We start from the raw sequence: 25,821 nt of genomic DNA on the forward strand, positions 1-25,821 counted from the left end.
GATGAGCACATGCAAATTTTATGCAAATAGGTGCCCTCCTTTTTCAGCGACACATTTCCTCTCTTTGAGCAATGTGTAAGGATAGCAAGGATGCAGGGAATCAAAGAGAGTAGACCTGAGTACCAGCCTCGAACGAGTTTCACTTATTGCATTTATATCCCACCTTTCTTTCCTACAAGGAGCTCAAGGTGGCAGACATGGTTCTCCGCCACTCCTCATTTAATCCCCCCCAACAACCCTGGGAGGTAGGTTGGGGTTGAGAGGCAGTGCCTGGCCCCAGGTCACCCACTGAGCTTTATAACTGAGTAGGGGCTTGAACCCTGGTCTCCCAGCTCCTAGTCGAAACACTCTCACCACTGCATCACTGGTTCCCTTTCAGTGTCTTGCACACAATGATTTTGGGTGAAAAATAACGAGAGCGGAACTAGAATTCAGGGCTCCTCATTGAATGAGAAGGTATTTTCCATGGTGGCTCCCAGGTTATGGAATGACTACCCCTTTGAGATGCAACTTGGTCCCTGCATGTTTTTTGATGATGGGTTCCTCCTCCTGCATTGCTGTGCTGCTAACACTGGCTACTCTGTACTTGTTTTTTTTTGGGGGGGGAAGGTGTTGTATTTTGATTGAAAATTGTGCTTGCTTGAATTGTGACATATTCCTATCCCACCCCAGGACCATTTGGCGAGAGGTGGACTATAACTACAAATAAACAACAAATATATGTTAAATAAAGGAGCACCACACAGCCGCACAACAGAAAGATTTGCAATTAGTCTAGCCCATGATGTAGGAACAAAACAGGAAGCTGCCTTATCTTGTGTCAGCCACCAACAGCAATATTGTTCACACTGACTGGCAGAGGCTTTCCAGGGTTTCAGTCTTTCCCAGCCCTACTGAGATATTCCAGGGATTGATGCTTGGGGCATCTGCACGCAAAGCAAGATATTCTGCTGCTGAGCAGCTGTGGCCCTCCTTCTGCTCTCCTCAGCTCCACATGAATCATCTAGCCATACAGCTCAGCACTGAAGGACCTCAGCTGGAACAACGTATCTTCAGCCAACAAAAGCCCACAAAAGGTGTTCAGTTTGCTCCTGCAAGAGTGTGCAGCGTGGCACAGGCAATCCGAGTGAGTGATGCAATGGCCAATGGCCTCCTCCTGTCAAGTGCCATGCCCAATACTTTAGATGCACCTCCCTTGCATTTCAGGATAAATTCAGTTTATTGCCAGCATTTGCAGGGCATCCTCTCCAGAAGCCCTTCTAGAGAGGGTGACTGATACAGCTCTGCCGGCTGGCTTATCACACTGGCAACAGCCATATGAGGAGAATGGAAGACTTAGAGTCTGTCCTATTTTGTATTAAAACACACACAAATGCTTTTAAGAAGAGCCTGCTAGATCAGGCCAATGGCCCATCTAGTCCAGCATCCATTCTCACAGTGGCCAACCAGATGCCTCAAAGGGAACCCCCAAGCAAGACCCCAAAACAAGAGCACTCTTCCTTCCTTAGGTTTCCAGCAACTTGTATTCAGAATGTAGCCCTCTCAGCCATTGATTTTGACAATGCTCCAGCAGCAAGACCCACAGCCAGCATGCAGACCCCACATTCTGCTGTGGTGGCACACCTCCTGGTCCTCCTCTCATGTCCCATAGGGAAGACCAAGGGGGTGACTAAGAAGGGGGCAGTGCTGCAGGCACCAGCTCATTCACTTAAGAACAAAGGCAACGCTGAAATCATCAAGTCTTTTATTGAATGACATCCATGGCAGAGTGAGCTCTGGCAGTGTCACAGAGTACAGCTGCTCTGGTTGCGACCCTGCCTCTCACACATTCCGGAAAGGGACAGGACTCATGCGAGAGCAGGGAAAGTAATGACCCCACAGAGGAACATCTGGCATCTCACGAGTCACCTGCTGCTGGTCTAGGCCTCTCTTGTGGCCTCTATGGCACCGGGGAGTAGACAACACTTTTTCCTCCGTGAGTGTAAAGGGCTGCCTGGTTGCCTGTAGAGAGACATGGGGATAGTTAGTGGTAGTGATGAGCAATGAGAAGAGGCTGCAGCAGACAACTCCTGGGGAAGTGGCAGAGGAGGGGGCTCCAGCCCCCCAAGTGCTTCTAGTCAACAGAGGTTGGATGGTCATCTGCCAGGTTCCATCCATTTAGCCTCGGTTCCTGCATTGCAGGGGGTTGGACTAGATGATCCTTGGAAGTCCCTCCCTACTCTACAGTTCTATGATTTCTTTTTGTTGGCAGCTGGCCTGGGGTCTGCATCCAAAGAGGGTGATGCTGTCACCAATGAAACAGCCCTCACCCAGAAGCCCCAAGGAGTGGCCCTGGAGCTCGGCCTTCATGTCCCCTGGCTCTGATCCTGCTAGGAAAAACAGGATCCAGCAGATGGTTCGCCTACAATGGTACCAGGCTCCCCTTTGTTTGTGCCAGTGCATAGTGAAAGAACTGATCTAGATTTGGGGCCCGGCAGTCAACAGATTCCCTGTTTTTGTGCACGGGACATGTGGGAGATGTTGCTGCACCTTGCTGAGCCAGGGTGTGGGGTTGGTAAGCTGGAATGAGATGGGAGGAATGCAAAAGGCTCTGCTTTTTACCTGTGGCGGTCCTCTTGTCCTTGGAGTTGCCGATTCTTGAGAGTATTTATATTTGAAGTCTGGAATCGCAGCACCTGTAAAAGGTCTGAGAACACAACTGTTATCTACCTACCCTTTCTCCCCCATCCTTTTTGGGAGAAAGTTTCTGTGGCTCCTGGGTATTTTTGTTTCCTGTGCAAAGTTTTCCCTATCATCAAATGCCCCATCGCTAAAGCACCCACTCACTTAATCCTAGTTCTCCAGACATGGGGCAGAAGAGCATCTCTCCATACCATGTTCTGGTCAACTGTTTCCTCGCCAGGGCTGATGAACGCTTCTGTATAGTGACTGGCTGCAGAATGGGTCTCTTCTGCATTGTGGCTTTGTGGTTAGAAAGGTTTGAATGTCCTGATGCAACAGAGTCCAGGGCTCCCGTGCCTTTAAGAGTTGTGTAAAAGAAGCAATTAAAGGGTCAGCAGCTCTGTTCTCTCATGTGCCTGACCAGTCTAGTTTCAGGCAGGGGGCAGCCCTTCAAGTAGGGCTCTTCCTTCATTGACTTCGAGGGATACTCTTTACTTATGCCACCCCTTTTACAGGCACATTATGCCATCACAAGCTCTGCCCCTCTCATCTCCTTAAGAACATAAGAAGAGCCTGCTGGATCAGGCCAGTGGCCCCTCTAGTCCAACATCCTGTTCTCACAGTAGCCAACCAGATACATTTCTGTGAAGCCTGCAAGCAGGACAGAAGCACAAGACCACTCTCTGCACCCGCAATCCCCAGGAACTGGTATTCAGAAGCCCCCAACTGTGGAGGCAGAACATAGCCAACATGGATAGTAGGCTTCAATAGCCCTTTCTCCTCCATGAATTTGTCCAGTCCTCCCCCACCAGTCTTGACATCATATGAGTCGGGGAGAGGGTCATCATTCACAAGCAGTGGCAGACTTTGGGCTTGCAAATTTCAGTAGCGCCCTGTGCAACACCAATTCTCTTCCCCCTCCTAGCATTTCGCCTTCCATTCTAAGTCAGTGCCAAGAGTGTGAAAACCAATTGCACTCCCTTAAATCTTCCTCTAGCACAATTGGGTCTCAGAGATTGATACGGTGTTCAGCTTTACTCTTACAGAGAGGCTTAGCAGTGATTCAATCCCTGCCCATTAGGCAAAACTTGGAGTATATACCTCTAGCTATCATTTAAATTTTATAGGGAAAGAAAGAAAAAGGAAGAGAAAGAAAGAAAGAAAGAAAGAAAGAAAGAAAGAAAGAAAGAAAGAAAGAAAGAAAGAGGATTTAAAACAAGAAGACTCTAAACATTTGAGAAAATGAAATGTTGCCGTGAATGCCCACCTCCCAAGAGTCAGCCTGGAACAGGAGCCCTGTGGTGCCCTCCTCTTTTTGGGTGGTGGGCCCGTTTTGTTCCCAAACTCTTTGGCACTCATTAGAGGAAGCGAGGGTGATGGAGTGTCATCAGAAATGTTCCAGGAGTTGTCAGCCTGCCTGAAAAGGCCAGAGCAATCTGGCAGTCTGCTGTGTCTTCCGCTTCTCCTCCATCTTTCAAAATGCTGTAGAGAAATCTCAGATCGTGTGTCTTCAAGCAGACGCCGAACTGGCAGCCTGTTATTGACCCATTGCTGAGTTCTGTCAATATACATGAGCAAAGGGATAAGGCGCTAGTTATCGGGCAGGAGCTGTTCTTTAGCCCAGCGGGAGGCCGCCTTAATCAAAGGAGTGAGCCTGGATTCCCGCTGGCACCTTCCATGCCCCCCCCCAAGCCTGGATCCGTGTCAAGTTCTGGTTCATTATAGCCCAAACAGTGGATAATATTGGGCCTCTGCGAGGGCTTTTCCTGGGGTGCCTGAGGCTGGTTAAGTGCTTCGCTGGTGGCAGGTGATCCTTCCTGCTGTTTTCGAGATTTGGTTTTACTGTACAACATTTTGAGCGTGTGATTAGAAGGGTATTGTGCAAATCAATCAAAAATAAAAGCAATAATAATTTCATGGCGGAAGCCCAAAGCGAAAGGGTTTCCGCCCTGGAACTTTAGCTTGGGGCTGGGGAGATGCCAGAGGAAAAATGAGTGACGGAAGGGCTGGTATATACGGCTAGGACCTCTGACAACCACATTCCTATAGACCCACATCGCTCCAACCAGAGAGTTGAATGTGCACCAGTGGTATCCTCCAGGGACGGGGATCCCTCTTCAGGCCAAGGGCCGCATTGCCTTCTGAGCAACTTTCCAAGGGCCAGATGCCTGTGGTAGGTGGAGCCAGAAGGGAAAGGGAGCAGAACAATGAATGAGAATTTTACATTTGTACAATGGGCTAGTTTCGACACACACTGACCCACCACACGCTATCTTCCATCCAGACAAGGAAGAGTTCAAGGACACATCAGAACCAGGCAAAGCCACTCGTGGCCAGCAAAAGCTGTGCCTTAAGGAGAGTTCTGATGGCCAGATAGAGAGACGTGGGGGGCCGCATTTGCACCTCGAGTCATGAGGTTCCCAGCCCCTGTGGGTGGCCACAAAACGCCTGCACATGCAGAATTCTCCATTCACTTCAGTGGATGATGTGCGGCAGGCTCCATGTGCAGGGCTGTAGCCAGAAATATTCAGCTATGATGGTGCTATGATGGAAATGTCACCATTCTTGTTTATTATATATTGCAGTATGAAATAAAAACATTTAAAAATAAAACAGAATGTGAAACTGCACATGATCAGAGTATTTCTTTTATAAATATCAGGGTTGACAAACTCTTCTCTCTAACGTATCAGGAATGTAAAGGCAATCGATCTGTTAGTGTGGCCACAGCTACACTTTGGAACTCCCTGGCTATTGATATGAGACAGGTACTCTTTCTGGAGCCTGCTAAAAGCATTTTTGTTTAGACAAGCCTACCCAGATGCTTATAAAGCTGGTGCAAATTTTAATCTGTTTTTTTTTTAACTTTTCATAATTTTAATTATTTTTGCTAATTTTTTATTGATAATTTTATTGTTTTTTTCTTTTTTGTAAACTGCTTTGAAGTTTCCTTCCCCAACCAAGCATACTTATTATACTAAACTAGATAAAAACATGCAATGGAAAACGAAATGCAAAAACATGGAATGACGTGGCAGGGGATGGGGAAGGGTGTAATGTAGTCATACCCCATAGAAAGGGGGCCTCCTGCAAGACAATTAAGTCTAGAATTATGTAGCCACAACTCTGGATGGCTGAAAGCTCCCTGTCCCATGGGGGGGGGGAGAATCAATGTCAAATAAATTTATTTCAATATATGTTATATTCAGAATATTGTATTGCTGGTATATGCCGTCTGGGGAAAATAGTAAATATATCTTAATGCCAAGGACACAGGTTGGAAGTGTGGGCAATGCCTGCATGTTACATCTTGGAAAAATTAGTAGACTTTTTTGGGGGGGAGTCATAATCAATATAAATACTATAACTGGATATACTTTGCAGTAAGATCCTCTACAAATTCTATTAGATTTTTAAATAAAACGAAAACCAATGCCTAGGAAGAAATGTGAGACCAGCACTTAAATATCTAATAACTACTAAATGGTCCTCACCTGGTATATCTGCAGAACAAGAGGGGGTTTATTAAGATGGGGCTGATAGCTAAAAGAGAGCTAGTGTGGCGGTATGGCTAGAGTGCTGGACTAAGAGCTTGGAGAGTCCAGGGTTCAAATCCCCCCCCATTCATTCATGGAGCTCACTGGGTGATCTTGGGGGCCAAACACTGCCTCTCAGCCTAATCCTGCCTCATAGCATTGTTCTGCAAAGTAAATGAGGCAGGAGAGATCTAGGTATGCCACCTTAAGGTCATCAGAGGAAGAAAAGGTGGGATACAAATGCATCAATCAATCAATCAATCAATCAATCAATCAATCAATGCATAATCAATCTCCCATCAGCCACAGCCAGAGAGCGATGCTCCCATCAGACCCAGGATTCTACAGACCAACCTGACTATGCCAGATGGGAGTTGTAGTCCAAAAGATCTGGAGGATACCAAGTTGGGGAAGGCTGCCGACTCCATTGCATACAAATAGCTTCCCAAAAATCACATATTGGAAAATTCTATTCCTTTTGATGTTGCCACATCCACCCCCCTTGATTTGCTTTCATATAAATCCCTCCCTACTCTCTCACTCAGTAATTCAGACAAAAGAATGAATCAAAAGCGATCTGAAGGAGTGCATCTGAAACTGGCTTCCTCAACCTCAGCACTCCAGATGTTTTGAGACTACAATTCCCATCATCCCTGACCACTGGTCCTGCTAGCTAGGGATCATGGGAGTTGTAGGCCAAAAGCATCTGGAGGGCCGAGGTTGAGGAAGCCTGATCTGAAGCTTCAAACTGATATATAACACTGAATCTGCAAACCATTCAAAATGTACTATTGGCCAAAATATGTGGTGATCCCCGCCCCCAAATTAAAAGTCACTAATATTTTTCCATGAAGAGATTTTAGACAGCATGTTTCAATAAAACTCACAGCATCTACTTTCCCCCCTGCAGTTGGTACCTTGGGTTACAAACACCTCAGGTTACAAACACTTCGGGTTACAGACTTCGCTAACCCAGAAGTAGTACCTCGGGTTAAGAACTTTACCTCAGAATGAGAACAGAAATCACACAGCGGTGGTGGCAGTGCGGCGGGCAAGCAGGAGACCCCATTAGCTAAAGTGGTACCTCAGGTTAAGAATGGTTTCAGGTTAAGAACGGACCTCCGGAACAAATTAATTATGTAACCAGAGGTACCACTGTATATATTTTGGACAGAATCCAAACTATATTGTTTTTTCAGAGAACTCCAAGGATAATTCTTGCATCCAGATGCATTTCCATGAGGTGGCTATATAAATTCATAATGAATAATATGACAAATACATACTGAAGCTTCTTTGAGTTTAGTTTAATGTTTCATTGAAATAATCGGAATAACTGAACTATTTGACCCGATGAACGCAAAACTGCAGTGCTTGACAACAGAGTTAAAAAGCTGAGTGAACTGTTGTAATATTTCAATTATTTTTTAAAATAAAGAAAAGGTCTTTCTGCAATGATATAAAAACTGGTTCAGTTTTTAAAAAACCACACTTTCTACACACCAATAGAAGTCTATATCCCTGCAATAGAGTAAAAGAGCACAGCACTGATCTAGTCAGGGTTAAGCTCTTTGAAACCCCACAGTGGAAGAATTAAGCCTTTTTCTGAGCATGATAAGGATCCTATCTGTGATGGTCACTGGCTTGTGTGATGGTCGCCCTCCCCTCAGAGGTATGTCTGACATGGGCTTTCTTTTTATTCCAGCTCCAGGCAAAACCTCATTTCTTTGCTGAGGCATTTGGGGACATCCATTTTAATCCATATTATTGTTGGAGTTCTGAAACATAATCTGTTGTTCTTAAGGATCTGTAGCTGTAAGAACTTGGGGTCATAGGAAGCTGCATTCCTATGGCCCAAAGAGCTCAGTACTGTTGACAGTGATGGGCAGCAGCAGTTGTGGGTTTCAGGCATGGGTCTCTCGCAGCCCTAGAGATGCCGTTGGTATCTTCTGCATGCAAGGTAGGTGGGTCAGGAATCCTGGTGGCTTTACATGCCTTTGTTGTTAAATAGATTTGTCCTGTACGTTGAGGGAATTTTCAGCTACCTTGAGATCAGTTGTGAGGAAGACTGGGTGAAAAATACATTACGGGAATAAGTAAAATAGAATAGCTACCAGTCTATTGGTATTGAATTTTCCAAGCATTAGGAACATTGGAAGTTGCCTTATCCTGAGTCAGACCATTTGGTCCATTGAGCTCAGTATTGTCTACACTGACTGGCAGCATCTCTCCAGGCAGGGTGCTGCTCTCTTTCATTCAGGGCGTCTCTTCCAGATCCAACTGGCGATATCAGGGATTGAAAGTTGGACACAGTGCATGTAAATCAGATACTTTGCCACTGAATGACGTTCCTTTGCATTGAAGGCACTTTAGATCATGCAATCCGCCCGCCCCCGGTGTGTGTGTGTAATACTAGCTTAACCACAGGCTTGACAGCAGTAGCCCCACCATGGTGTGTGTGGTAACAACATTTTCACACGCATCTTATTCCTACTCAGTCCTCCACCTCAATCCCTTAATTAAACTGCAATGACAGGGCTCCTCCACACTGGGATGGTTGGGGGGGGGGTCATATGCTCCTCAATTGCCTCATTTGCTCCTCATGATGTACCGGTAACCTCTCCTGGTCATTCTGGCTGGCTTCCAAGTGCAGGTGAATTTTCTGCTGGACATGCAAATAGTTTGTGATGTTCATCTGAACGGTTGATGGGAGCAGAGGAGCAACATGGAGCTTTTATTTTATTTTATTTTAATTTCGTTTCTAGCAGCTGGGGAGCTTGTGAAATAATTAGTGAGCTTGGGCAGGTATAGAGTGCTTTTCTTTCAATGCAAAAGCATAACTATGTCCCTCTCATGGGAATGGTTACTAGATCTGTCGGTGCTGACTCTTTGAGTGCCAACATTTAGAGCACTGGGAGTCAGACATTGGATGTAACACATTTTAAAATGTGGATACTGCAGACATGGGCATCTTCAGCAAAGGAAGTCTCTCTCTCTCTCTCTCTCTCTCTCTGTGTGTGTGTGTGTGTGTATATATACCTTTCTCCCTCTCTCAGTGTTATTAATGCTCATAGGGAAATCGTGATGATAAGAGTTCCTGACGTGGGAGTAATATTGAACGAAAAAGACCAAAGTTCAATCTAGTCCAACATTCATCCAAGCAGAAGCTTCTGAGAAACCTGAAAGTAACACATGGACACAATGCTTGTTTCCAGAGCACCTGAGGTTCACAGGTAGACTCCTTCTGTTCATGGAAGCTCCATTTAGTCGTCATAACTCATTACTGCCTGCAGCACGGGCAAGGGCTACAAATCCCATTCTCTCTGACAACTGGCCACATTAGCTGGTGCTGAGTTCAGCAACACCTGGAGGGCCGTAGGGTTCACTATCCCTGTTCTCTGCACCTCTTTTGAAACACTATTAAAGGCCACCTGGAACAGTGAGCTAGCTAGCACTGGGATTTTATACTTGAGAACACACTCAGATGATTTCTTAGAGAAGCCCCTGATTGCCATGTGCTTCTCGTTTTCAGCAGGAGCATCTCAGTACTTCAGGTATCCTTGGCTTCAAGAACCAGACCCAATGCACTCTCCTACCAGCTACGTACTTGACCCGTTCATGGGAAGCTCAGTTGGGAAAGGAGGGGGCAAATTGTCCCCTCCCTCTCCCTTTAGACAGTTTTGCTGCTCAAATTTTGCTGGAGGAAACTGCGGCTCTTCAAGCTCTACACCAGCCAGCAGATCACAAAGCAAACTCCCAGGCAAAGGGCAAGTGGGTGCCTGCAGCTTCTCATGACAAGAAGCCGGCCTTCTTCAACAACGCTGGGTTGTCAACAACTGGCCATTGATTGGATTGTAAGGGCAAGGGAGAAAAGGAGGCCTGGCTTGCTCTTGTGCCTTTAACAGGCACTGGATCTGCAGGACTTGGCAGATGAGGCTGCTCACATCCGTTACAGGCAGAGCTACAGAGGCTGCTTCAAAAGTTGGCAACTCTATTGTATTGTTTGAAGCCTCAGTGCTTTTGTAGTGGGGGGTGGAGGGAGGATAAATTTGATTCCGCTCTGTTTAGATGTTGGAAGAAATATTAATCCACACTCTCTAGCTTGAGCCTCAAAGTGTCTCCCATTTTAGGTAGGAATTAAACATGGAAGAGCAGCTACCTCTTTCAGGAATGACCTTGAGCTTCCCGACACCTGTTTGAGTTTGGTTATCTTTTGCATGCTCCCATGGAGATAAAGTAAAAACATCATCATAGTATTTACTGTTAATTTACATAAACATTGAAGGTGCTCACAGCACTCCACAATCCTTACAGCTACCCTGAAAGGTAGTCTGATATTATCATCATCCCTATATTGCACCAAGAATGGGCAGGTTGAGGGTTGCCTAAGGCAGCCACTCTCAGCTTTGTTTCCCATCCACCTCTGTGTTTTGGATAATTCCCACCAGTCTCATGCAGCAAAGCCCAAAGTCAAGGCTGATGAGCGTTGTCACTCAAACCATTTCATTCCTTTTTTTATTTATTTACTGCATTTCTATCCCACCTTTTCCTCCAAGGAGTTCAGTGTAGTTTTCCTCTCCCCTCCCCATTTTATGCCCACAACAACCCTGTGGGGTTGGTGAGTCTGAGAAATAGTGAATGGCCCAAGGTCATCATCCAGTGAGCTTCATGGCTTAGTGGGGTTTCGAACACTGGTCTCTCCCAGGCCCCAGTCCAACACTCTAATCTGCCTGTCAACATCTGACTTAATGACACCTAGCAAGCTCTTGCCTGAGTTGAGATTCGAAATAAAGCCCCCTACACACACATAGTACCATTTGCAACATAGGGATGGCGTCTGTATCCCATTCCTGTAAATCACATATATTCCAAACTACATAAGCGTGAGAGGAAAGGGGAAAGAGAAATTGCCTCTCAGTCTTTCTACTCAGATCTCTGAGCATCACATTCGAAGCAGACAGATCCTTCCATTGATCAACCGAGCCAGATAATTTCCCAGTCCAGAGATGCATAACAAGGAGGCTAATGAAGCACTGGGCAGCCAGAAAGCCATTCACAGCCAGGTGTTAAATTGACACAGCATTTGATGGCAACAGAAGCAACCGCTGCAATCAGAAGAAAGTTACTGCCCAACATGCCTGTTGGAGCCTCTCTTAAGCTCCACGTTGTGACGCAGGCCCAAGTGATGCCTCCCCATAATTTTCTGTCTCTAGGAAAATGGGACGTCATCACCACCACCCTCCCTTCACCCTAAAGTCACTGAGCTGGTTGCAACAGTTAAAACAGTTTAAAACAACTCGCAACAACAGAAATAAGGTGCGTCCTGAAAATATCTACCTCCTAGATACGTACTACTGCTAAAACCAAATCTTGCAGCAGCAGTTAGCATCAAGAGCAATAGAATTAGCCTTGTTGGTGAGTACTGTGGATGCCAAAGACTCGGGTATTTGGGACTCTTAAGTGATGAGCATGAGGGCTTGTCTCAATTTCTCTCCCCTGAGAGCAATTTGGATGCTGTGTGAATGTGCTCAGCTTGGTCCAGTGTAAGGAATTGAGACTGAGAATATAAAGTCACCTTTTGTGTCTTTTTGAGGAAAAAAGTGGGTGTTTTTTTTTTGGGGGGGGGGGCAAATCGTCTAAATAAATAAATATTGGACCAACTAATATTTGTGACTCCATGCTTTCCTCTTTTATCCCCCCCCCCTTGGACATTTTGGGTTGCAGAAGAATTCTGTCTTTCTTAAGTCCTTGGCTTACAGAATGACCATCAGATGCTCCAGGAAAAAGGAGTGTGCCTTGTTTCATGTTCTGGCATAGAGGTGAGAAGGATGGTTGAACTCCCACCACCCCTCCACCCTTCACTCTCATGACCTTCCTTATCCTGACTACCCATTGACCTTGGACTGAGCTGCCTGCCTCTTTCTCATAGACATCAGACAGCCTGTCCCTTCAATGGACCTCTTCACATGGCCCACCTGGAGCAATGATCAGCTGCAAAAGGTGAACTGAAGCTTCTACAGAAAGATACGAGGAAGGCTGAGCCAAGACTATATATAAGCTAGAGTAGGTTTTCTGGATGGGGAATACACAGGGAGAAGGCATTGACAGGGGACTGTGGGCAGTGAGAACACCCTCTCCCCACATCGCTTCATGCAGCAGTTGCCAAAGAGTGGGATCTTTGCATTTATCCACCTACACAAGCTGGGGGGGGGGAGCGGTTAAAGACTAGTGGGCAGAGACATGGAACACTTCCCTGATGACTCACTGAAGCTCCTGATAACAGGCAGCTTGAGAGATAAATTTGGCTTCCTTTTTGGCCCAGCTCTCTGGAAGTTTGAGGACCACCAGGCTAATGGACCACATCAGCATTCTCTTGCAACAGTGCGTAAAGACAGAGAAAGACTCCAAACCTCTGTGGCTTGAAACAGAGAGAAGGGTGGGGTGGGGGTGGGGATTAGCTCATTTTTAAAAACCTGCAGCTGTGCTAGTCTACTTAGTCTTGCTTGTGGGGAATGGTGGTGGTGGGGAATATAATGTACCTCCTGGGATTATTTATGTATGTGGCTTAAATCACTTTCTCTCATAACATACAGATAACTATTGTAACAACAGGAGAAACTGAGTGTGAGGGAGACCAAGGAAGGAAGGAAGGAAGGAAGGAAGGAAGGAAGGAAGGAAGGAAGGAAGGAAGGAAGGAAAGTGTAAAGTGTTCTTGTCATATTGTAGAAGTCCCTTTGTAGCCCCCCAGATTCACAGCATGATCTTAATGAAGGTGACATTCAATAACACAAAGAGAGAAACCCAGAATCCAAGTGCTCCTTCGGATGCTGGTATTTGTCATTGCCTAATAACACTCCTTCAATGCCCACACCATCTCCACAGCCAAGGAGGGTTAACTAAAACACCAAAACACTAAAAACAAAGCAAAAAAACCTCGACTTGCTCAATGGTCATTTGGTTCATGATCAGTTTCCAAAGGAACCTTTTGTTAAATGCACACACACACCTCTGCAACAAGTGAGCCCTGGTCAGAGAAAACAGTCACCCCAGCCTACCCTGCGGCACAAATTCTAGTCCCATCTTTGCAGGAGTCAAAGCATGCATGAAAATATATTCTTCCTACTCTCTCAACCCTTCCTACTCTCTCAATGGGCAGGGCTTGGCTTTGCCATTACCTGACCATCTAATGCTTGCCTGTCTTCCTGGCATAGATTGCAACATATAGACATGTAGTAATGGAACAGGACACCGTAAGAGCATCACAAGAGCCCTGCATCTGGATCCACCTATCCTAATATCTTGTTCTCACACAGTAGTCAACCAAATGTCCCAGTCTGAAGCCCACAAGTGTGCAACAGCCCTTTCCCACCTCGGTGTTGTGTCCTGAGACCCACACTGCAATGTTTAGCAAAAAAGAAGTCAGAGCAGAGTCCAAAGCTAGAAGCAGACCCAGGCAAAGGCTTGAGACTCTAAGGGCCCAAAGGGAAGTTTCTAGGGCTGTGGGTTCTCTCTGCATCTCTCAGGCAAAGCCAAACTTTCCCCATGGAAGCAACACCACTTCCCCTGACTGTGCTACAACATTAGTCCCAGCAGTCCTCCCTTCACCCCATCCCAGCTCACTTCCAAAAGACGAGGAGAGCCCAGAGCTGGCAACAAAGAGTTGGGTTTCAATACCTTCCAAGCAGCAGGTCCTCCACAAGCCCGAGTGGGTCATGACTTCTTCGTTTTTCCTGCTGGTGTCATTGTCGTTTGTGGACTTAGTCCTGCACACCCCCCTGGAATACAGCCAATAGTCTGTGCCCACCGCGATGGTCATGAGGCTGAACGCTGCAAAGGCTCCCAGGGTGGTGATCAGCATCTGGATACCTCTGTCACACATCCTCATAATGATGCATGGTATCGTGGGCAGCCAACCGGAGGGGAAGGCAAGGCAGAGGGAGAAAGAAGGCAAAGGTGTCGCTCACACTCCCCTGGAGCTAGGGGGCCGGAGGCATGCAAGGGAAGGGCTGCCCCTTCTCTACACGAACCGGGCTCTCCACACCAGAGGAGGGGGACCCCGTGGGCTCCTCAGGTGCTGGTCTTCTGCGTTTCGAGGGATCTCCTCCCTGCCCCTCTTGGGTGGAGCATGAGGCTGAGATCCAGCCAGGCGCCTGCTGCTCATCCCCGATCCAGACCCCGCACGCCGGGCTCAGAGGCGTGCGGCTTGTCCTTCGTTCAGCCTGGGAGAGCCAGACGCCTGTCACAAGAGCAAAAAAATAAATAAAAAATTCCAAAGAGCTCGAGATCAACACGGTGTGTGTCTGCGTGTGTGTGCTAGAGAGAGGAAGAGGTGGGAGAGAGGATGCGGGTGGAATAGACAGAAATAGGTGCTTTAAAAGCAGCTGGGTGGAAATATCCCCCACGACTGGCGATGGAGAGAAGAGGAGATCGCCCCAAGCCCCCTCCCCGTCTCTGAAGCGACAAGCAAAGGCGGCGGCGGCAGCGAAAACTGCCAGAGGTGCTGGAAAGGGAAGTCACTCTCGGGTCTCCTGTGGTGCTGAGCAGGCCCGCCCCCAGCTCGGCCCTGGAGGGATGGATTCCCCCCAGCCAAGCAGCGGGGTGGGTGGGCTCCTTGGGCTGGAGAGGGCCGCTCCCTTCCTGCTGCTGCTGCCGCCGCCCGCTCGGGCTCCGCGGTGCTGAAGCGGACAGCTCCCTGCGCGCCTGCCCGTGCCCTGGAGTGTGGTGGTGCTGAAGTGGACAGCTCCCGCGATTCTAGACTCCGGCTCCCTGTGATGTAAGGAGGCGCCTCCCACTCGCCTCCGGCGCTCTCCAGGAGGGATTCTGCTGGAACTTTTTGGTGAAGGAGGTGGTGGAGGAGGAGGAGGATGGTTGCTCCCATCAGCAGGCGAGGCGCTTCCCTGCTGCTCCTCCTGCTGCTGCTGCTGCTACTGCTGCCGCCGCCGCCGCCTGCAGCTGAGCTTTGACACTCGGACTGGTGAGCAGCTGCTTGTCCCAGCTGCCCATGTCCCTCCCAAAATACTGGAAGCGAGTGATGCAGAGATCGCACAGCTGCCTGGAAGGATGAACCGAGCCGAGGAGAAGGTATAAAAGTGGCTGATTACATGCGAGTTCGAGGCGGGGAGGTTGGCTTTCCAGGGAACTCAATTCCCTCCCCCCCTCACGCACACGAGCAAGGCACCCGGGGTATGCACACGCAGGCATGTGCACGCTCACAAACACACACTTCTCTCCTATAACACCCACAAAAACCTCCCCACAGGTTTATCAAGATGCTGTGGGGAAGAACTATAGCTCAGGGATAGAACAACCACTTTGCATACAATAGTTTCCAGGTTCAACAACCAGCATCTTCAGGTAGGGCTGGGATAGACCCCTAGCTAAAATACTGCAGAGCTGCTGCCAATCAGTGCAGGCAATATAGAGCTAGATAAACCAATGGGCTGACGTTGTATGAGGCAGCTCCCTATGTTCCTTCCTATGTTTCCTAGCTCAGTGGAAATGCATCTGCTTTGCATGCAGAAGGTCCCAGGTTCAAAACCCTGCATCTCCTGGTAAGACTAGAGGAGAACATGGTCTGGAGCCTCAGACAACTGATGCCTGTCAGTGTAGAAAATACTTACTGGTTTCATCTGGTATAAGGAAGCTTCCTGTGTTCCTGTACTATTATGTGAGCACCATCTCACTACTTTTGACTAAAGGAAAATCAAAGTGCTAGTTTACTAGCAAAGTTGCTTGGAGCCCTTTGTTTCCCTGTGAGATCTTAAAGACCAACGATCTTATTATGGCACAAGCTTTTGTGAACTAGAGTCCACTTCATTAAATGTGTGAAAGGTACTCCTAAATAGGCATATACTGTAGATAGATAAATATAGAGTTTCCCCCACAGAGGGGACTGGATGGACCGAAGTGATGTCACAGAAAAATGAAATGCGTATTCATTTATTGCACTTACACCCCACATTTTTGTACAAGGAACTCACAAAGTGGCCTACACGGTTCTCCTCCTCCGACCCAAAGTCACCTAGTGAGCTTCATGGCCGAGTGGAGATTTGAACCCTGGTCTCCCAGGTCCTGGTCTGACATTCTAACCACCACACCACATCGACTCTCCAGACAGCCCGTAAGGATTCAAAATAGTTAAGGTGACCATATACAAGGTTGGAGATGCCTGTTCTCCCCCAAACTGAGGTAATTATAGGTAAGTATATGGTGACAGAATTTGATGGCTAGTTATGCTGGAGCACCAGATCTGTGGCACTACCATAGAGGTTGACATGGCTTCACAGTCTGCTAACTTTTTCATGGCTAGCTTGGGACTACCATTTGCTTTCTCAGTTCCTGTCCCCCATCCTTATCATTTGGACTGTTATCATATGCTGTCCCACCAGAACTTCCACCTCACCATCCACCTGAGCCTAGACCCATCCAGGTGGCAGCCTCACTTTCTGAACATGACTGTGCAATGACATAAAAATAGATATATAAGCTCAACTTTATATCAGAACCCTACTAAGGACACGTATCTACATGCATCTAGCTCCCATCCAGAACATGCTACAAAATCCATTGTCTGCAACAAAGCCCTAAAGTACAACCGCATCTGCTCTGACTCATCAAAGAGAGGCTCACAGCTTAAGGATTTGCATCAGTCATTTCTTAGGCTACAATCTCCACCCATTGATGTGAAAAAGCAGTTTAGTAAGAGCAGGCAGGTGCCTAGGAATAATCCACTGTAGCACAGACCCATAATGGAAAATGGCAGAACACCTCTCTGTCACCCACCGACTTTGTTGAAACCACTCCAGTGAATAGTTACATGCCACCCCAGTCTCTGAGTGGCAAGAGACTCCAGCGGTTCCAGTGCTTACCCAAATTTGGGTTCCTTGGAATGAAGGTCAGTAGAGACTGTGCTGTCCTTAGGATATATTATATTATTTACACATATATACACAACCTGATCATAAGATGGAGGGGCTCACAACACAAACACCCTGAAAAGATAATGCTTCTATATTATTTGCAGCTTTAGATCCAGCACAGAGCAAGCATGTCTGTGTCTCCCGCTTCCAGCCTGCTATCAAGCTCAGTTCACATAGACCATGCAGGCTATTGTTCTCCTACATAGCAGCTAGGAGAGGTGGTGTGGAGGAAAGACCCATCCATTAGCTTGGAAGGCACAGCCACTTGCAACCTAGCTCATTATTTTGGGATGCTGATGAGGACATTTAAGTGGCTGGCTAAGGTCATTGTCTTACAATGAAACTTGTCTGACCAGTCCAGCAATCACCTACATTAGTGTCTAACCCTCACTGGGTACAGGACCCCAAGAAGTGGAAGGGACTTAGGGCATCATTCAGACTGACCCCTCCGAGCTCATAATGTCATAATCAAGGATCCACAGCCCATCTAGGATAATGATTCTTCCCTTTCATAAGCCTTTGGGGAAGGTAAGCCTCTAATTTATTACAGATGTCTCCCCCACCTCTAACTTAAACTAGCTACTCACCAGCAACAACAGGCCACATAACAGACACACAAAGACAGGAACCAGGCCCTGCAATGGACCCAGATTCCAGCTCTGTCCACATATCTACTCTGGCAACACTGTTATAGAACCTAGCAATGTCACCCACAACATCAGAGTGTTCATTCACCTGCTCATCTTCCAAAATATATGGTAGATTATATGCAATATAATCTGCCAGCAAAGCAGATTACACAAGACCAACAAGTCAGGCTTTCTGCAAAACAATAAGTGGGCACAAATCACATCAGAAAGGCAATATTCAGAAACCATTGGGAAAATATTTCAATCTTGCAGAACAGTCCAATCCGTCTCTTAAAAGAGCCACGTTAGATCAAAGGGAAACTCCAGTGTGAAAGGACTGATTTGCAGTTTAACAGGAAATTCAATTCTGTCACTTGTGGCTTGAATGGAGATTTTCAGTTTTTATTCCACTTTTCATGACATTTAGTTTAGCCATGCTAGAATGTTTGTGTCATCACCACCAGCATTTTGTTTATGGCCACTGTGACTATTTTGCTTGGATATAATTGTCATTGTCTTTTCTTTAGGCATTATGTTGCCCTCTGACCTCACTCCTCAACATTCTCCCCCTGCCTTAATGTATATCTATGTCTTCCAGTTTAGGATTACACTGAATGATGAACATAAGAACATCTAGTCCAGCATCTTTGTCTCACAGTGGCCAACCAGGTACCCCAATGGGAAGCATGTAAGCAAGACATCTTTGGCTGAGGCTCTTAGTCTTCATAATGCAAAAGCTCAGTTGCTCACCTTCACCCCTTCTTATCCTGCTCTCTCCCAGGTATCCCCTCTCTCAGGTGTTTGTTACCCTTCTAGTTCCCACACTGTCTTCAAGATAGGTTATTGCATTGCTCTTGCTTACTAACAGCTGTCTGTTTCTACCTAGAAACCAGCTCTTTTGCTCAAGTGACACCATGAAAAAACACCATAAAAACACAGCCGAATTCACAGGGGCCCTGAACGGGGCATTTTGTGGCACTTGCCCTCTTTAATGGATGGTATCTCTCCAGCCGAGTTTCCTTCTGGATGTGCTCCTATGGTCGTTAGATTTCTTAAGCTTCCTTTTGCTGCTGTTTGGATTGGATTATGACTCACGTAACCTTTCAAAATGCATCTCTGCCAAAACCGCTCTAGAATTAAAGGGTTATTTTAAACCTGCATGTATGTGATATGAAAGCAAATTATTTACTTGGGCATGGTATGCATTGTGGAAATTACAGATAGGCATGGATGCAGAATGGTTTCTGCTTTGACAGCAAAGCAGAAACCAGACTTTCCTTGTTTGGCTTTGTGACACCCTTGTGAGTTAAAGGGCACCATCATTCCCATTTCACAGCAAGGACAGTGAAGCCGAGAAACAGCCTTTATAAAGGCCACCAAAAAGCCTCTGGCTGTATTGGGATTAACATAGTGATTCATTTCTCTGTGGGCCTCAGGCCAGCCCTGGAAGTCTGGCTCTCCAGATGAGATCGGAGCTATGGGTGACTGTATCCAACTCTAGACTTGGAGAGCATGTTCTCCAACAAAGAGTTGGCATCAGAACTTGACCTGCTGGATCATACCAAAGGCTCATCTATCCAGCACCCTGTTCTCACAGTGGTCAACCAGATACCTCTGGGAAGCCTGCAAGCCAAACCTGGAATATCAGGACCTGAACATGGAATAGAAGGATCTGGGTACAACTGTTATCTTCCCTACTTGCTATCTCCCCAGCAACTGGTACTCAGAGGTACACCACCTCCAACAATGGAGGTGGTACATGGTCATCATGGCTGGTAGCCCTATCTTCTATGATTTTTCCAAACCCTCTTTTACAGCCACCTGAATTGGTAGCCATTACTACATATTCTGCAAGTTAATTCCATAGTTTAATTACGTGCTGTGTGAAAGAGCACTTTCTGTCTTCTGCCCTGAATAATGGGACGTTAATGGGTGTGGGTGTGAGAGAGAGGAAGTGTGAGAACTTCTCCCTTTCCACTTTCCACACACCGTGTATTATTATCCTACATCCAGAACCCTTTTCAGACCCAAGACCCACTTTTAACCCAAAAATGCATTTGAGGATCCACTTCTTAATCTTTCACCATATATTTGTATGGCAGTAGTGCTACTGTTGAGACCAACCTTTGATCAGACCATGACCCACTTGTGGGTCCTAACCCATCAATTGAAGACCACTGTCTTGGACACATGGCTGTTGCCCCCCCCCCCACATTTTATCCAAATTTAAAAGCCTGAATTGTTGTAATCTTTCCTCATAGGGGAGCTGCTCCAGCCCCTTGATGATTTTCGTGGCTATCTTCCTGTGTCTACAATATCCCTCTTGAGGTGCATCAACTAGAACTCCACAGTCACACCACATATAAAAAGGCATTATGATGTTGGCAGTATTATTTTTGATCTATTTCCTAATGTTGCCTAATATGGAATCCACCTTTTTTTCACAGCTGCTGCAAACTGAAATGACTGTTTCATTGAGCCACATCCATCATGGCCCCTGGTCAGTCTCTGCCAGTTCAGACCTCATTAGTGCATATATGAACTTAGGGAATATATCTAAATATATATCCTCAATGTGCATCAATGCCAGATTAATTTGTGCAGTGAAATACTTCTGCAAGAAAGGAATTACCGTCAGTGTTTGCTCAAGCACTCACATGAGGAAAACTTTGTCTTGAGGGAGCAATGCAGGCTATGCATACTTCCAGATCTTAGGACCACAGAGGAAAAGGAGAGGTGCCTGTGAAAAAGCCTGATCAACCCAGTTGCAAGCAAGGACTTAAAGTACTTTGGGAAACAAAGGGTTGGAGCTGACAGGCACTAGCTCCATATGGCTCACCTGTTCCACAACCTCCAGTGTACACCCCTTTCATTTTCTGTATCAGAACAGGGCTCTGAGTCCCAGGTAGGTCCTACTAGATGAGGGTCCAGCCTGAGCCATCAGGGTTCCTGGTTCGAGCAACAATCCCTGATACTGGTTGAGATTAATCAGTGGAGATGAGGAAGAGTCACTCTGCACATGTTCATTCCTTACTTCACATTTTCCAGGAGGAGTTCTTGACCCTGAAAAGCAATTCTAGGAGCTTGAGCCCCAGTAAGCCCCAGCTCAAATATATTAAGACATTAATTTCTATTTGCAGCTGTGTATTTAATTTAAAAATAATAATCACAATACTGCAATATCAACAAAAGCATTTAAAACGTGCCTACATGCCTGCCAGTACTCATAAGCCCCTTTGCAAGAACATTGTGGGTGTACTTGATTTGTATGGAGGTTAAGTTTTGTTGTTTAATATTGACCTGCAATAGTCAATCAAGCCAGAAATGTGTGATTCAGCCAGGAGAAATCTGTTTGCCTTGCCAAAACTCTGTTTTCCTCAGAAAAATCCTCAGCTGCTTCACCTCAGCTGAAGCTTCTGATTTTCAGTTTAGGAAGTTGAAGAATACAACTAGGAAGTTGAAAAGTGCTACAAAATGTTTATATTTATATACCTCTTTGCATCCCACCATTCTGAACCAACTTCTCATCACCTGTGCAATTTGTCCCAGACCCCAACATATCCTTGCTTGCTTGACCTTCAGAATTCCCAAATCGTCTCACCTAGGACTGTGATTGCTCTGAGATTGCCCTGCTGCTCCAGAGGGCAGGACCAAAACCAATGGACCCAAATTACAAAAATAAAATAAAAAGATATTCTGACTAACACTATTAGGAAGAACTTTCTGATGGGAATAGCTATTCAGTAGTGGAATAGCTTACCATGGAAGGTGGTCAACTCTCTTTCATTCATGGTTTTGCAACAGAGGTTGGATGGGCATCTGTCAGGGATTCTTTAGCTGTGATTCACGCATTGCAGGGGGGTTGTAATAGATGACCCTTGGGGCTACTTTCCAACTCTACAATTCTATGCTTCTACGAAAGTAGAGGTTGGCAATGCCAGAGGCATGAAGGAACAACACCTGTGGCTTTTAGCTTTGCACAGAGGACTTTGCTCTAGCCATGAAGAACACAAGCTGCCTATCCCCACATGTCCCCATACAGGCAAACAAGAGGCACTGTCACATATCCAGGACACTTTCCAGTCAGGCAAAATAACTCAAGAGGAGCATGGAGCAATGTGAGGGTCACAACGGAAGAGGTGAAAGTGGCATTTATTTTCCCAACCATCCTTAGATGCTTTAAAGGCTCAGATGTCCTATGTGGGGGAAAGTGGCTCTCGTTGCCAGCTTGGGCTGATGTATTGTAGCAGCAGCCCCTCCTGCCTGGACAGAGATAGCCTGGCTGTGTCCATCAGTGGCCTAGCTATGCTTCTGCAATGCATTGTATGTGAGGTTTCTTTGAAGATGGCTTGGGAACTTCTCCTGGTGCAAACTTTGTTGTTGTTGTTTAGTCGTTCAGTCATTTTGTTGTGTCTGACGCTTTGTGACCTCATGGACCAGAGCACGCCAGGCACTCCTGTCTTCCACTGCCTCCTGCAGCTTGGTCAGACTCGTGCTGGTAGCTTCGAGAACACTGTCCAACCATCTCGTCCTCTGTCGTCCCCTTCTCCTTGTGCCCTCCATCTTTCCCAATATCAGGGTCTTTTCCAGGGAGTCTTCTCTTCTCATGAGGTGGCCAAAGTATTGGAGCCTCAGCTTCAGGATCTGTCCTTCCAGTGAGCACCCAGGGCTGATTTCCTTCAGAATGGATAGGTTTGATCTTCTTGCAGTCCATGGGACTCTCAAGAGTCTGCCCCAGCCCCATAATTCAAAAGCATCAATTCTTCGGCGATCAGCCTTCTTTATGGTCCAGCTCTCACTTCCATACATTACTACTGCAAACTAAGGTTGCAGAACTGCTGACCAGAAGAGGTTGGATGGACCATCTCTCACCACTTTTGGAAAAGCTCTGCAGTGTCTCTGGGCAGAATGTGAAGTGCTATAAAGCCCTGTACTTCTTGGGATCTGAAGGCCTGGCTCTTCCTCTGTAAACCTGCTTTGCCATTGAGATTTCCTTCTGAGCTCAGAATGCTTTTGCTGAGCAAGGTGAGGAAGGGGGCAAGATGGGAATGCTCCCAAAGTTGCCCACCTGGTACCTACCTCGCCCCCCTGTGCACATTGCTCGGTGTCAATGGCTGCCCAAATTCACCCATATGGCTTCCTAGACAAACTGAGATTTGAACCCATATTGTTCTGATCCCCCAGCCTAGCCCTGTGAGTTAAATCCCAGTTGCCTCTGCTGAAGGAACAGACTTGCTGCAGTCTCAGCCAGTCCCGTTCTTTAATTGATTTGCTATACATTCTCTCAGGCATAATGAAGAGAATTGTAATGCAAATGAGATGAATGAGAGGCAGCCTGAGGAGAAGGTTTGGGAAGGTCATTCTGTTGCCTCTCCTGGTCACTCTTCCCAAACATGAAGGAGACGGCCACATCTTCTCTCTGATGAGCAAGACCAAAGTGACAGGGAAGGCTGAGCAATCATTCTGTTGGATGCTTCCCATCTCAGCCCTGCCTGGCTGATGGCATAGAGCCGCTCACTGCCCGTGTCGTGCCCACGCAAGCAGATATACCTTAGGAAGCGGAGGAAGCCGGCTTCAGGCTTCCTTTGCTGCACCCTCGAAAAAGAGCTGAGTCATTTGTCACGATGGTTTTGTCATCAGTTGCCATAATTAAGGGAAGTGTCACAAAAGCCAAACGTGTCACTAGAGGAAGCTGCAGCAAACGAAATGAAGGAAAATTACTTTCCCTCCCCCATACTTAAGGGCTGGAAATGGCTTTCAGGGTTTCAGAATTTGACATGCAAAAAAGGAACCTGTTCCCCCACCTCCCCCATGGGTCTTGGATGCTGTTGTGGTAATGTTTCAGGCTGACACAAAATCTTGGCAATTTCCTATCTCTGAGCACTACGTTGGCCAACATGCATACCGCTGTCTGGTCACATCTGTGCTTGTGGTGCCTTATTAGAATTGTAGCAAAGGTGGAGGATGTTGTGGGTGGGGATGTGGACTTCCAGATGCTGAGCATTGGCCTTAGTCAGTATGGCCAATGGTCAGCAATGATGAGAGCTGGAGTTGCCCCCCCCAGGTTCTCCTCCCTAGTAGATGCCAATAACTGCATCTGAAAAGATCTTTTAAGCTATCCAGGTGCAGCACTGAGGGGGTGGAACTTTTAGGCTGACCAGATAATAAAATGTTGTAGTTGTTCCAGGCCTGTGCTGAGATAACTTGTCTTTTTGCAAAATAAAAAAAATTCCTTCCAGTAGCACCTTAAAGACCAACTAAGTTAGTTCTTGGTATGAGCTTTCGTGTGCATGCACACTTCTTCAGATACACTATGAAGAAGTGTGCATGCACACGAAAGCTCATACCAAGAACTAACTTAGTTGGTCTTTAAGGTGCTACTGGAAGGAATTTTTTTTATTTTGACTATGGCAGACCAACACGGCTACCTATCTACTACTTGTCTTTTTGCCTCAGCTTTGAGGTCGCTAGCCTTGGTCCTGAAATCAGCAACTCCAGGGCTGTCCTGACTGTGCCCCTGCTTGGGGTGAGCTCCAACACACACCAGACCTCCTTCTTTATCACCTTGGTCTTTGCATCTCCGTGATGACAAAATTCAAGATGGATCAGAAGACCCTTAGATGCCATGGTTGTTCAATGTTGCTTTACACACAACGAATTTCCTATGAAGAAGGGACTCTATTTAGGAATCTGGACACTTGGTATGTGGACTGTCACATTTGTGCAGCAAAGCCAGCATTGATCATGATTTCCAGGCGTTTGCACAAGCTGTGCATTTGCACCCATGGTTCTCGACATGCCAGTGTCCCAGTATCTGTTATACTGACATGGCATCCTCTTGATTGTTGTATTGGCACCAAAGCCACAGACAGTTGGCCACATTCCAAAGCAGCCTTCTCCAACCTTGTGTCCTCCAGATGTGTTGGTAGGCAGCTTCTATCAGGCTCAGCCAGCACAGTGGGAGCTGTAACCAAAACTAAAAGTTGGGGTTGGTTTGGAGGCTGCATCTGGAGAACACAGTGGCTAGGTTGCTTGTGGGGAAACTACTGCCAACATATAACACATTGTTTCCAGGATTTGCACTGGCTGTCAATTTGCTACAAGGGCAAGTTCAAGGTGTTGGTACTAGCATAGAAGTTTCTGTACAGGACCAGGCCTTATCCCTTCTACACCCAAGTAGATCACTGTAGTCTGTAGGCGTCTCACTCCTGCACAATTGAAAGATCTCAGAGGCCTGTTCCACCATAACTCAGAGCAGGGCTTTTAGTGTGACTGCCCCTGTTCTCTGGAATAGCATTCCTATTGAGTACTACCTGCATTTCTGGAAACAACTGAAAACGTTATTGCTCCAACAGCTTTTCTCAGCTGGATAAATGGATCTTTATCCCAAGTGTCCACTTGTTAGTGTTAGAGTTTTGTTTTAAATGTATTTGTTGTTTCTGTGTTTTTAATTCTTTACTTGACTCATGTGCCTTGAGATGACGGTTTAGAAGGTAATTAATAAATAAATTATAATAATAATCTGGATAGCAGAATGTTGTGGAAAGCTATTCTAAATTGCCCCATCACCTTGCATAAAAAATGGACAAGAAACAAAGCTTTGTGTCTTTTGAGATGATGCTAATCTGGTGGCTATGCAGACAATCTATGCCCGAATCTTTCAAACATTCCAAGAGTTGTGATTCTGTAAGTAGCACATCGTTTCATCACAGTCCACTGGCGATGCAGTCTTGCTTTGGAAAGAACAATACAGTGGTACCTCGGGTTAAGTACTTAATTCGTTCCAGAGATCCGTTCTTAACCTGAAACTGTTTTTAACCTGAAGCACCACTTTAGCTAATGGGGCCTCCTGTTGCTGCTGCGCCGCAGGCGCGTGATTTCTGTTCTCATCCTGAAGCAAAGTTCTTAACCCGAGGTACTATTTCTGGGTTAGCAGAGTCTGTAACCTGAAGCGTCTGTAACCTGAAGCGTCTGTAACCCAAGGTACCGCTGTAGTTATTGTTAATTTATCTGGAGTGTGAAATTGTGGTATATAAGGGAGCAGGATTAAGGGTGAGGGTGTGGAGGCTAGTTTCT

General features: G+C 46.5%; 1 protein-coding gene and 3 long non-coding RNA genes across 5 annotated transcripts in view; 2 read left to right on the forward strand and 2 right to left on the reverse strand.

Moving 5' to 3' along the window:
* CACNG3 (calcium voltage-gated channel auxiliary subunit gamma 3) overlaps positions 1–14,678 on the reverse strand; it is a 66,817-nt gene extending 52,139 nt beyond the window's left edge. Inside the window, exon 1 of one of the 2 annotated variants that reach the window (XM_082199401.1) lies at positions 13,872–14,678. In XM_082199401.1, the coding sequence (XP_082055527.1) occupies positions 13,872–14,082 (211 nt within the window). In that variant the 5' untranslated portion in view covers positions 14,083–14,678. The remainder of the gene's footprint in view (positions 1–13,871) is intronic. The other variant, XM_082199400.1, reaches the window with a different exon arrangement.
* Positions 1–25,821, forward strand: part of LOC309518869 — a 213,773-nt gene that overhangs the window by 176,445 nt on the left and 11,507 nt on the right. The window lies entirely within an intron of this gene.
* LOC309518867 lies at positions 1,748–5,146 on the reverse strand. Its single transcript, XR_014213628.1, has 3 exons — positions 3,929–5,146; positions 2,602–2,686; positions 1,748–2,001 (listed from the first exon to the last, which is right to left on the reverse strand). It is a non-coding gene; the product is annotated as an uncharacterized lncRNA (long non-coding RNA).
* Positions 15,514–18,905, forward strand: LOC309518866. Its single transcript, XR_014213627.1, has 2 exons — positions 15,514–18,526; positions 18,632–18,905. It is a non-coding gene; the product is annotated as an uncharacterized lncRNA (long non-coding RNA).

This window comes from Podarcis vaucheri (genome assembly GCF_965113315.1).
Source record: "Podarcis vaucheri genome assembly, chromosome: 14".
NCBI lineage: Eukaryota > Metazoa > Chordata > Lepidosauria > Squamata > Lacertidae > Podarcis > Podarcis vaucheri.